The sequence below is a fragment of the Schistocerca gregaria genome, chromosome 2 (genome assembly GCF_023897955.1).
Source record: "Schistocerca gregaria isolate iqSchGreg1 chromosome 2, iqSchGreg1.2, whole genome shotgun sequence".
NCBI classification, from domain to species: Eukaryota; Metazoa; Arthropoda; class Insecta; order Orthoptera; family Acrididae; genus Schistocerca; species Schistocerca gregaria.
This window is the reverse complement of record NC_064921.1, coordinates 197,893,905-197,906,318: the sequence shown is the minus strand read 5'-3', so window position 1 is coordinate 197,906,318 and position 12,414 is coordinate 197,893,905. Positions and strand designations below refer to the sequence as shown.

The 12,414-nt window shown below is 39.1% G+C and overlaps 1 protein-coding gene across 1 annotated transcript in view; it reads right to left on the bottom strand.

Moving 5' to 3' along the window:
- Nucleotides 1-647: 647 nt before the first annotated feature.
- Nucleotides 648-12,414, bottom strand: part of LOC126336677 (triokinase/FMN cyclase-like) — a 141,728-nt gene continuing 129,961 nt past the window's right edge. Inside the window, exon 14 of the mRNA XM_050000625.1 lies at nt 648-946. Within this exon, the coding sequence (XP_049856582.1) occupies nt 793-946 (154 nt within the window). The 3' untranslated portion in view covers nt 648-792. The remainder of the gene's footprint in view (nt 947-12,414) is intronic.

Here is a 12,414-nt window from a genome sequence, read left to right as displayed (position 1 = left end):
CTTACATATCTCTGTATTTGAGCCACACTGGCTCCAGTTGGCAGAGACTGTCATTTTTGTGTGTGTGTGTGTGTGTATTTTTGACAAAGGCCTTGTTGGCCTGTACAAGTTTCTTTGGCGCTTCATTGTATGATGTAAGATTAATATTTGCAGTCAAATCGCAGTAATCATATCAGTAGCTGATTTTAGCAGTGTTGCCAATGTTTTGTGCCAATTTAGATGAACTTTTTAACCTCATTCTGCTGAGTCAAGTTAATTGTTATATAACAGAGTGAACTCCTGAGCTGAATTTAATTTCATAAACTTTTGTCAAAATTTCGCTCCTCCATGGACATTTGTACAGATGGCCCTTAGTTGCCTAAGCATCCCTTTTAGACTACACATAAAAGTTAATTCACTCAAGCACTATTATCAAACAACTGTTTGACATCCTTCCTTTAAAGTATTTTAAAAACCTTATAACCTGCTCAATAGGTACAGATTTCTCACATAAAAATTTATAAATTACCAACATTATCCATTAATAATAAATCCAACACCTCACAGAAGTTTGAAGTGAGTACATACTGAGTTAGACCGTATATAACTACTCACTGATTGAAATATTCTTGAACACCAGCTTAAAAAAAATTCACAAGGTGTAGACATTGGTGATAAGTACTTCAGTTCCACTTTATTATAAAATATTTTGTTAATACAGTGGTGGTGTGTTACAGAACAGATAAGAAATGTACAAAAAGGTTAAAACTGTAGGACCATCATACTTTTAACATTAGATAAGAATATGTTGCATCAGTGACCAGATTTACAAAGGCATTTAGCTTTCTCTCCTCCCAATTTCTCTATCAGTACAGAGCAAACTGCTTTCAACCATAATGCTACCCCATGAGCTCCTGCATCAACATCTGTGAGAAGTGCTTCATTTACATAAGCTGCACGGCCAGCTCTGGAAACAAAATTTCAGACATAATATAATGCAGAATCAATTGAACTATAACAGAAGTATACACCAGCACAATCAAAAAAGAATGTTATAATTCGAACTTATGTTTCTTAATTTTACTTCAGAGCAATGTACTGGATAGTTCAAATATATTTGTATGAGTGTGAAAATTCAAAAACAACGAATGGAATGTAACAATATAACGAAAAGGATAGTTGCACCTCACCATATAGCAGAGATGCTGAGTCTCAGAAAGGCACTACAAAGAGACTACTGGAAAGTTAGCTTTTGGCCAGCAAGGCCTTTATCAGAAATTGACAAAACACACACACACGCGCGCGCACTCGCAAATGCAACTCACACATACTACCACAGTCTCTGGCAGCTGGAACCAGACTGGCTCCAGTTGCCAGAGAATGTGGTTGTGTGTGTGTGTGTGTGTGTGTGTGTGTGTGTGTGTGTGTGTGTGTGTGTGTGTGTGTGTGTGTGTGTTTATTTTTGAGAAAGGCGTTTAGGCCAAAAGCTAACTTTCCGACAGTCATTTTGTTGTGCCTTTCTGCAACATAGCACCTCCATTATATGGCGAGTAGCAATTATTTTTTCATTATATTGTCAAAAACACCCTATGATGCCCACCTTTTATTTCAAAAATATAGTAAACACAAAATGCACCATCGATTCATGGAAGCCATACATTAACATGTAAAAGTTGTTGTGGTAGCTATTACAGTTTGCACCCTTTCATTTCTCTCTAAAATAATCAGAAGACTGCAAGTCTGAAGATAAATAATGGCCAGAAATTCAGTCTCATATTTTATTAGTTTTCTCTCCAATTTAGTGTACACAATTCGAAACTTATCTCTGACCGAACAAAAAAATTTGTGTGCTTGGTGACAGTCATGGACGTGGAATTTCAACACTATTGAATGATAAATGTAATTTAATGGTAACAGGTTTTGTGAAGCCAGGAGCGCAGTTTTGTGAGGTAAATAAACTAACAAACTCTACTGATGTATCTCACTTAAGTAATTGTGATTTTGTCGTGCTTCTAGGTGGTTCAAACGATATATATAGGAATTAAACAAAAAGGTTTGCAAAAGAAATGAACGAATACTTAAAAAACCTATTACATACAAATGTACTCATTGTTAACATTCCTCATCGTTATGATTTGCCTTCCTGGTCCTGTGTCAACCAAGAAATTTGCATTGCAAACAAACTGATATCAGAAATATGTTCTACATTTCATAACGTAGAGATGATTGATACAAACAATTTAGGAAGAAGATTTCATACAGCTCATGGACTACATTTAAATATGTTAGGAAAAGATCAAATAGTAGAAAAACTCCGAAATCATATCCTGAACAAAACAGCCCCAAGTATCAAGATCGCCAAACAACCACACATTACAAAATGGTTTAGGCCAAAAACAGAAGCTTTGATGGAAGCAGAACTGTGTCAACCACTCAAAACCATCTCTGCTACTGAAAATTGCATGCAAGAAGCCACACACAAAAATAAAATCTCGACCAATTTTTTAGGGTAAGTGCTGTGTCAGAAATACCTTTAGAAAAGAAATTAATTAAAGCCTTAACTGAAAAGTCACAAAGACCACCATTTCTTGTATTACACCATAATGTCCAGTCATTCAGAAATAAGATTCAAATGCTGGAAGTGTTACTTCAGTCTCAAATAAATCCAGATGTAATATGCATTACCAAACACTGGCTGTCTAAAGAAGAAATACAGTCAACCTCTATTCCAAGGTACTCATTAACAAGCTCCTATTGTAGGAATTTCTCCACACATGGCAGTACTATTATATTTGTAAAGGACCAGATAAAATTCAGTGAGGTGGGCCTAAATGAACAGATTGCATTATCTGAAGATAAGGAATTTGAGCTTTCTATGGTTAAGCTGCCTGAACTAAACTATATAATTATAAATGTATACAGAGCACCAAGTAGTAATATTCCAAATTTTATGACCAAATTAGAAGTTCTACTGAATAGTGTCAGCTCATTAAATATGAGAATAATACTTTGTGGTGATTTGAACTTTGATTTATCAAAAAACAGTAATGCTAAACTTGATTCGTTAAACATGACCAAATCCTTAAATATGATCCCCACAATACACTCTCCAACAAGATCGACAGAGCATACTGATTCAATAATTGATCAAATCTTCATAACTGATACTTGTTACAAATTCACTGGCAAAGTACTGAGCATGGGATACAGTGACCATGATGCTCAGCTACTGAGCGTTGACATGGAAAATAGTAAAATCAGCCCCAAAAAAGTATTTCAAAGAAGAAACTTTTCAGATGGCAATATTAGGATTTTTAACTTCCTATTAGCTAAGGAAAACTGGGACAGTGTTTACATGCAAACAACTGTTGATAATATGGTCTTAAACTTCCATAACACCTTCCTTTATTACTTTAATACAGCATTTCCTTTTGAAACAAAAACTTCAAGCAATCAAAATAGAAAGTCGTGGGTAACAAAAGGAATCAAAATTTCTAGTGAGAGAAACAGATTTCTCCAATATTGCTCCAAAAATTCATAGTCACTGAAGAATTTTCTGACTATTGTAAAGCCTACAAAAAAACTTATCTTAGAGTGATTAGACAGGCAAAACTATTATGGAATGACAATTTCATAAGAAACTCTTCAAACAAAATGAAAGCTATGTGGAAAGTTATTAAAAAAGAAACTTGTAGTTCAACACCTAAAAAGGAAAACATTTCTCTAACACTTAATGACTCTAAGGTCACAGATCCATACACAGTTGTAAACAAGTTCAATGAATATTTCACCTCACTAGCAGAAGATCTCATTCAGGCAAACTGCAAGGTATCATTCTTCAGTTCCACCAATACGTCAAACAGCACTAATGCTACAATGTTTGTTTATGAAACAAACGCCGGCCGCGGTGGTCTCACGGTTAAGGCGCTCAGTCCAGAACCGCGTGACTGCTATGGTTGCAGGTTCGAATCATGCCTCGGGCATGACTGTGTGTTATGTCCGTAGGTTAGTTAGGTTTAAATAGTTCTAAGTTCTAGGGGACTGATGACCACAGATGTTAAGTCCCATAGTGCTCAGAGCCATTTGAACCATTTATGAAACAAACCCTGATAAAATTATGAACATAATAAAATTGTTACACAAAAAAATCTCTAGTGGCTTCTCTGGGAACATTTATTTAAATATTACAATTATATAAGTTCAAAATGTAGGAAACAGTTGCTTACAACTGTATTATCACAAGCTTTCCTACAATGGACATAGCTCTTTGCACAAGGTGTGGCATGTGTTTTTAATTTTCTTTTAAAGTTACAGGAATTCTCAGTTATGGTAACTTGAAAACTTTTGCAGCAGATTACAAAAGCCCACTAAACGCCCTAGACTTGGAGACAGTATCAATTTGGAAATCATTTTTGTTTATTTTGTAACTTATAGTTATTATTATTATTATTATTATTATTATTAGAAACTGCCATAAAGCAGCAAATGTGTTGGGAAGTCAGTGTAACTATTCCAGGATCTTTTAAAAGAATGCATCAGGGTTTGCTGTCATGTACTTAACACAGGAGTCTTACCACTCTCTTTTGAGGTATCAATATACAAGAGGGAGTAAAATGAAAACCTTAAAAATTCAGCATTTAGTATAGTCACTCTATAAGTTGTTAGTCCTGTTACCTATGATATAAGGAATGCCCTGCAGGTGGATGCATAAATACTAGTTCAAAGTGGCTGCCCTGCTTGTGACATACACCAAGGAAGAACAGTGTTCTGTCATGTGTGTTCTGAGCAGTGAAGGTACGAAACCTATTGAAATCCATCGGCTTGCAACAAGCTTATGAGTGGACTAGAGGACATGACTTCTGTGACAGATGCTCAGTGCTCGTGTCAGGCACTGTGAGATGTGACACCAGAGTCTCTTGCAGCACTCAGACCCATTGTGATGTAACTCCACCATATGACTGTGAATGAAACAGCTCCAGGTCTGAACATCAGTCATGGCTCAGCACATCAAATCATTTCATGAAGTGCTTAAGTTTTACAAAGTGTCCGCAAGATGAGTGCCATGCCAGCTCACTCCAGAACTGAAAGACACCTGTGAAGAAATTTTGTGGTACTCTGAAGCTTCTTCACGAGAATTGCTACAGAAGATGAAACCCGGATACACTACCACCAACACGAAACAAAGAGAGCAAGCAAGGAATGGCACCATTCCTCATCATCAAAACACAAGAAATTTTGGATGCAGCCAATGGCAAAAAACGTTTTCCTGACTCTCTTTTGGCGTGAATGAGGTGTTGTCTTAGAACATTACATGGTCTGGGAAAACATCATCAGTGCATTGTATTCCGGTACATTAAAGAATCAGCTTCAGCTGCAATAAGATCAGAGATACATGGACTTATGAGTACAGATGTCAGTTTAAAACGTGACAATGCTCGGACTCATGCTGCCCTTGCAACACTTGCAACCGTCAATGACCTGCACTTTGATACGTTGCCACATCTGCCATACTTAAGAGACTTTGCACCAAATGATTAACATACCTGTGGATCATTCAAAGTGGCATTGGAAGACAATAAATGTTGTTCTGATGAAAAGGTGCAGCAGGGGATGCATGGGTGGCTGCACACCTGATAAAAATAATTATTTTTTTCCAAGAATACATACACTTCCTATGCGGTGGAAGAACTATGTCGAATGACAGTGAGGCTAAATGTCAAAAATTGATACAATTATATTCCCTTTTTGTTCAATGACAAAAATATTTAAGGTTTTATTTGACTCCCTCTTGTATTACTTATTTTGCTTTTATTGTCTCTAGAAGATAACTGTATAGAACAAATGGGATGAAAATATCCTAAATAATTTAGAATCCAGAACTTCGAGGCAATATAGTGGAGAACATTTCTAAGTGCAAAAGATGCCTAACTAAGCTTTCTGAATAGTTTATTGGACTGTTGACTGTATTTTTGATAGTAATTTGTGATAACAGAAGAGTAAATGGCTTGTTTGAATGTGCATAATATGAGTCTTTGTGAGATTAAGACTTAAACTCTTAGCTATGACCAACGTGTGAGCTGAGTCAGCTGTCATCTGGGTCATCAGGTATGGTTAAGTTTAGGGCCTTGATTAGCATGCCTTTATCATCAGAAGCATTATAGTTTTATTAAAAATACTTCAAAGTCACTTGAAGCATATTTATGTAGATTACAAAGAGGAGAGAACAAAATATCAATTTTCTTGTAATTGCATATTTTATGTTCCCACATTCTAAGATTTGTTCCTTTTTTACAGAGCAAATTGTCAGCAGGATCCTCTGCTTTTACTACTGAAGTGAGACCCCATTTATGTAAGAGGGACACTATTAATGCTGAGAAGGAGTTAAATGGGTTTTCAGTTAAGGTCTTTGCTTATCTCTACTTCTGTAGATGGATGTCAGTACTGCATATTTATTCTGTTCAGCCTTATTCCTTGAGTCAATAAATCATTATAAAGACAGTTCAAGGTTCATACTATCAAGCCAGTACAAGATGTTAGTATGCTGGTATAAATACCATTGTAGACAGCATATTCACTTCTTAAGGACACAACAATATTTTTTATATCCTCATGGGTTGTATTTTTGCAACTTTAGTGTATTGTTAATGTAAATACTGTTTGTTGGTGTAAACCCAATGCATTTGCTTCTTTATTAATAGATGATCAACTGTTTAGGTTTGAATTATTTAAACAACAGACTTTGAAATTTTCAAATTACATCCTGTAATAAAACTTCTTTCAAATAACATAAGATGAAAGTATATGCCATTTCACTGACTGCATTTTCTGAAGTCCTCAAAAAATTAATATATGCCAGGATAGTCAAACACCTAATAAACATTGCAAAAATTAGTAAAATCCTATTTGAATGCAGAGAAGGTATCTCTACAACCGAAGCTATATTTTCATTTACCAATAACATTTTGGAAAGCTTTGCAAGAATACATTGCCATTTGGCATATTTTACAATCTGTCTAAGGCCTTCGACTGGTGTCAACTATAGAATACTTATAGAGAAAGCATGCCACTATGGAATCCAAGGACAAATGGGCAACTAGCTCAAATCCTATACAGAGGGCAAATAAAAGGAAAGAGGTTAGATGGCAATGACACACAGGTAGAAGGGGTAGAGTCTGACTATGGATCAGTATGTTACAGAGTTCCACAAGGTTCTCTTCTTGGTATGCTGCTATTTCTTATATATATTAACAAACTACCTCTGTCCTCAAACAAAGCAAGCAACTTTACAATGTTTGCAAATGACAAGAGTACTATGATAGATAATAAAACATCCACTGATTTAGAATTAAATGCCAACCAATTACTTGCAGATGTTCTCAACTGGTTCATAGTAAATTCTACGTCAATAAACATTGGCAAAATCAATCATATTAATTTCCATTAAGATCACAAAAGTCGACACAAGGTAAACACTGCACATGAGAGGGCAGATACAGAGAGTACACTGTGCGAAATTCTTAAGCATTCATGTAAATAGCAGGCGTAATTGGGAACGCGATATCCACCAAAAGTTGAAAAGGCTTAACTCAGCAAATTTTGCCATCTACATAATTGCCAAAATCAGATACATCAATATCTCAAAATCTGCCTGCTTTGGTTGCTTCCATTCTCTGGATATGTTATGGAATAATCTTCTCGGCAATTCACACTGTCGAAAAAGTCTTTGCAAGTCAGAGGTTGCCACTAAGAACCACATGTCATAATCTTTTTAAGCAAATAGGGGTACTAACTACTACCTCACAGTATCTCTATTAATACTTCACATCCTTCCAGCATGAAACTAGTTAATCATATCATCATCATAACACAAGAAGGCAATGTCACATACACTGTGATCTGAATCAATTGTCTCTGATGCAGAAAGGTGTAAAATACACAAGCACAAAAATATTCAAGTCACTTACAAATAATAATAATAATAATAATAATAAATCATACTACACTCCTGGAAATGGAAAAAAGAACACATTGACACCGGTGTGTCAGACCCACCATACTTGCTCCGGACACTGCGAGAGGGCTGTACAAGCAATGATCACACGCACGGCACAGCGGACACACCAGGAACCGCGGTGTTGGCCGTCGAATGGCGCTAGCTGCGCAGCATTTGTGCACTGCCGCCGTCAGTGTCAGCCAGTTTGCCGTGGCATATGGAGTTCCATCGCAGTCTTTAACACTGGTAGCATGCCGCGACAGCGTGGACGTGAACCGTATGTGCAGTTGACGGACTTTGAGCGAGGGCGTATAGTGGGCATGCGGGAGGCCGGGTGGACGTACTGCCGAATTGCTCAACACGTGGGGCGTGAGGTCTCAACAGTACATCGATGTTGTCGCCAGTGCTCGGCGGAATGTGCACGTGCCCGTCGACCTGGGGCCGGACCGCAGCGACGCGCACCGATGCACGCCAAGGCCGTAGGATCCTACGCAGTGCCGTAGGGGACCGCACCGCCACTTCCCAGCAAATTAGGGACACTGTTGTTCCTGGGGTATCGGCGAGGACCATTCGCAACCGTCTCCATGAAGCTGGGCTACGGTCCCACACACCGTTAGGCCGTCTTCAGCTCACGCCCCAACATCGTGCAGCCCGCCTCCAGTGGTGTCGCGACAGGCGTGAATGGAGGGACGAATGGAGACGTGTCGTCTTCAGCGATGAGAGTCGCTTCTGCCCTGGTGCCAATGATGGTCGTATGCGTGTTTGGCGCCGTGCAGGTGAGCGCCACAATCAGGACTGCATACGACCGAGGCTCACAGGGCCAACACCCAGCATCATGGTGTGGGGAGCAATCTCCTACACTGGCCATACACCTCTGGTGATCGTCGAGGGGACACTGAATAGTGCACGGTACATCCAAACCGTCATCGAACCCATCGTTCTACCATTCCTAGACAGGCAAGGGAACTTGCTGTTCCAACAGGACAATGCACGTCCGCATGTATCCCGTGCCACCCAACGTGCTCTAGAAGGTGTAAGTCAACTACCCTGGCCAGCAAGATCTCCGAATCTGTCCCCCATTGAGCATGTTTGGGACTAGATGAAGCGTCGTCTCAGGCGGTCTGCACGTCCAGCACGAACGCTGGTCCAACTGAGGCGCCAGGTGGAAATGGCATGGCAAGCAGTTCCACAGGACTACATCCAGCATCTCTACGATCGTCTCCATGGGAGAATAGCAGCCTGCATTGCTGCGAAACGTGGATATACACTGTACTAGTGCACACATTGTGCATGCTCTGTTGCCTGTGTCTATGTGCCTGTGGTTCTGTCAGTGTGATCATGTGATGTATCTGACCCCAGGAATGTGTCAATAAAGTTTCCCCTTCCTGGGACAATGAATTCACGGTGTTCTTATTTCAATTTCCAGGAGTGTATTTAAAAGTAAGCTAGAGGAGTTATTGCTTGAAAAAAGTTTTTGTTCTCTAGGTGAATTCTTTAATAGAGGTAGATTAGATTATTTCCTAAATATTTCTGTGTATTTCTGCTTTATTGTAGCTTTCTGTTTTAATTACATTAATTTTTGTTTTGTAAGATAAGATGATTGTGTTTTCTACTTTATAAATAACTATTTAGATAATATTTGAAAATTGTATCATAGTCTTTGCTTGTGAATGTAATAAGAACTTACTGATTACAAATTGTGCTTTTTCATAATTATTATTTGCTAATTTGTAGTCTTAATTTTTGTTTGGGTCCTTAATGATACAGTGATAAGTGATAATACAGAATTAAATGCTTTGTCTTTTTCCGCATACTTGCATTACCATGCAAAAATGGATGTGTGGAACATGTACCAGCAAAAAGGAAAAACAAGCCAGTTACAGTTTATAGTTGTTGAAAAATTGAAAGTAAATGTTGCTCTGGGTTACATTTACCAGACGTTTTGTGCAACTGTGTTAAACTAGGGTTTTAAGGAACTTTTTGCATGTAAAAAGTATTAATGTTCTAACCTTTCCACCACAGCTTCGGTCATGTACATGTTTGACACTATATTGCTCACATCTCCTCGCTCCTCTTTCTCCACCATCTCTCTGTCCATCTTGTCTTCTCACTCTCACAGTCTCTCCATCTCCTCCTCACACCTCTCTTAATATCTCCTTCTCATGACTCTCTCTGTGTATCTCTTCCTTGCCCCTCTATTACCAGTCATCTCTCCCCCCACCCCCCACCCTCCGTGGTCAGCTGCGCCCATCCAAATGTCCAAACCTTGCAAGGCATGCTCTCATACTACCCGTACAAAGTGTCTCCTCCCCTCTTTGTATGTCCATCTCACCCTCCCACCCTCTCTGTTCCCTCACTCCCTCATTCTCTGCTCAGCTGTACGCATCTGCGTGTGCAATCCCAGCATGGCATGTCCATACTACCCACACAACACTAGTCATTCAGGGCAGCCTGCATGTCAGGAGCAGAAAAACCCTTGTTCCCATACTCTGCTTCCATGGGAGCTAGCAGGTTCTAAACCACACATTTCTGATTCTCATATAGCAAGCAGTATGTGTACCAAATTTTGTTAAAATTGGTCAGGTGGCTCAGGGGGAGACACTGGACACACACACATATGAGGGGCATTCAACAAGTAATGCAATACTTTTTTTGTTCTGAAAGTGGGTCGGTTTTATTCAGGATTCAGATACGTCAAATTATCCCTATTTGTTTGGCTACAAAACCCTATTTGTCAGAGCCAACATTTTGTTGCATCAATAACCATCCTATCATCTACTTATGCTTGCCATGGAGTTTATCCTTCATTGAGCCAAACATAGGGAAGTCGGAAGGTGCGAGATCCAGGCTGTAGGGTGGATTAGGAAGAACAGTCCAATTGTATTTTGTGAGCTCCTCTATGGTGCACAGACTTGTGCGAGGCCTAGCATTCTCGTAGAGAAGGAGAAATTTGTTTCCATTTCTGTATTGATGAACACGGTGAAGTCATTTCTTTAATTTCCTGAGGGTAGCACAATACACTTTGGACTTGATCATTGGCACAATGAGGGAGGACATCAGTTTCTTCAATTTTATGATGGTAACACAGTACACTTCAGAGTTGATCATTGCATCATGATGGATGATATCAAACAGAATAACCTCTTCAGAGTCCCAGGAGACTGTTGTGATGGTTTTACCAGCAGAGGCTGCATCTCTGAACTCTTCTTTCGGAGGAGAGGTTGTGTGGCATCTCTCCTTGGACTGCAGTTTTGTTTCCAATTTGAGGTGATGACCCAAGTTTCATTGCCTGTGATGATGTTCAACAAAAAATTCCCACAATTAGCCACATAATATGCAAGCAATTCTGCACATCTGGTCTTCCATTGTTCTTTATGGTCTTCTGTTAGGTGGTGAGGAGCCCAGTGAGGGCATACCTTTGAGTACCCTAACTGGTGGACGAGTGTGTCACCAGTACCAGTAGACATGTGTAATTGTGCAGCAAGATATTTGATTGTTATCAATCAGTCACTTCAAATGAGAGTGTTCACATGTTCTAACATCGCAGGAGTCACAGATGTGTACTGGTTGGTATGTCGGAGATTGGACAGGTCTGCACAACCTCATTGTGATGATGACAGACCCCTCACCAATGACTCACCAATGCTTTCATTCACTGCCAGGTCTCAATAGACATTCTGCAGGCACCTATGAGTATCTGCAATGCTCTTGTTGTCTGTCAAAAGAAACTCGGTAACAACTCTCTGGTTAGAACGCACCTCCATGACAGATGTAATTTTGGAGGCTACATATAGTGCTGCCACCTATCAGAAATTCATGAAACTGTATGGGTCAAAGTGAGAATATTGCACAATGTCCCAAAACAAATTCTGCATTTTCCAACCAAAATTGGCCAAGTAAAAAAATATGTTGCCTCACTTACTGAACACCTCTTGTACATAAATACACACATACACACTGTTTCATATATATAAGGATTCATCTCATAAACTCCCATGACATATGTTTTAAGTGAAACTGGAATGCCTCTATTATGCTTTCTTGAGGGGGAAGTGAAATTATGTACATATGACAACTAGGAAGTGGAATTGTATTCTGTTCATAACCTTCTGTTAAAATTTTTATTAAAAATTTAATTCCTCCAGCTGTACTTAAGATTTTATATTTACTTCGCTTCTAGTTTCGACATTGTGTCAATGCTATCTTCAGGCATGTACACTTTGATGAAATTAGTTGTGTGTGGCTCAGTCTTGAAGTCCGCAGTGAGACCAGCATTTGCTCCACATGGATGGTGGGCAGTAACTAGTGTGAAGTTTAAACCAGTGGGTGAAAGATAAGACTATCTTTGACCCACTGGTTTAAACTTCATGCTAGTTACTGCCCACCATCCATGTGGAGCTCGTGTTGGTCTCATCGCAGACTTCTAGACTGAGCCACACACA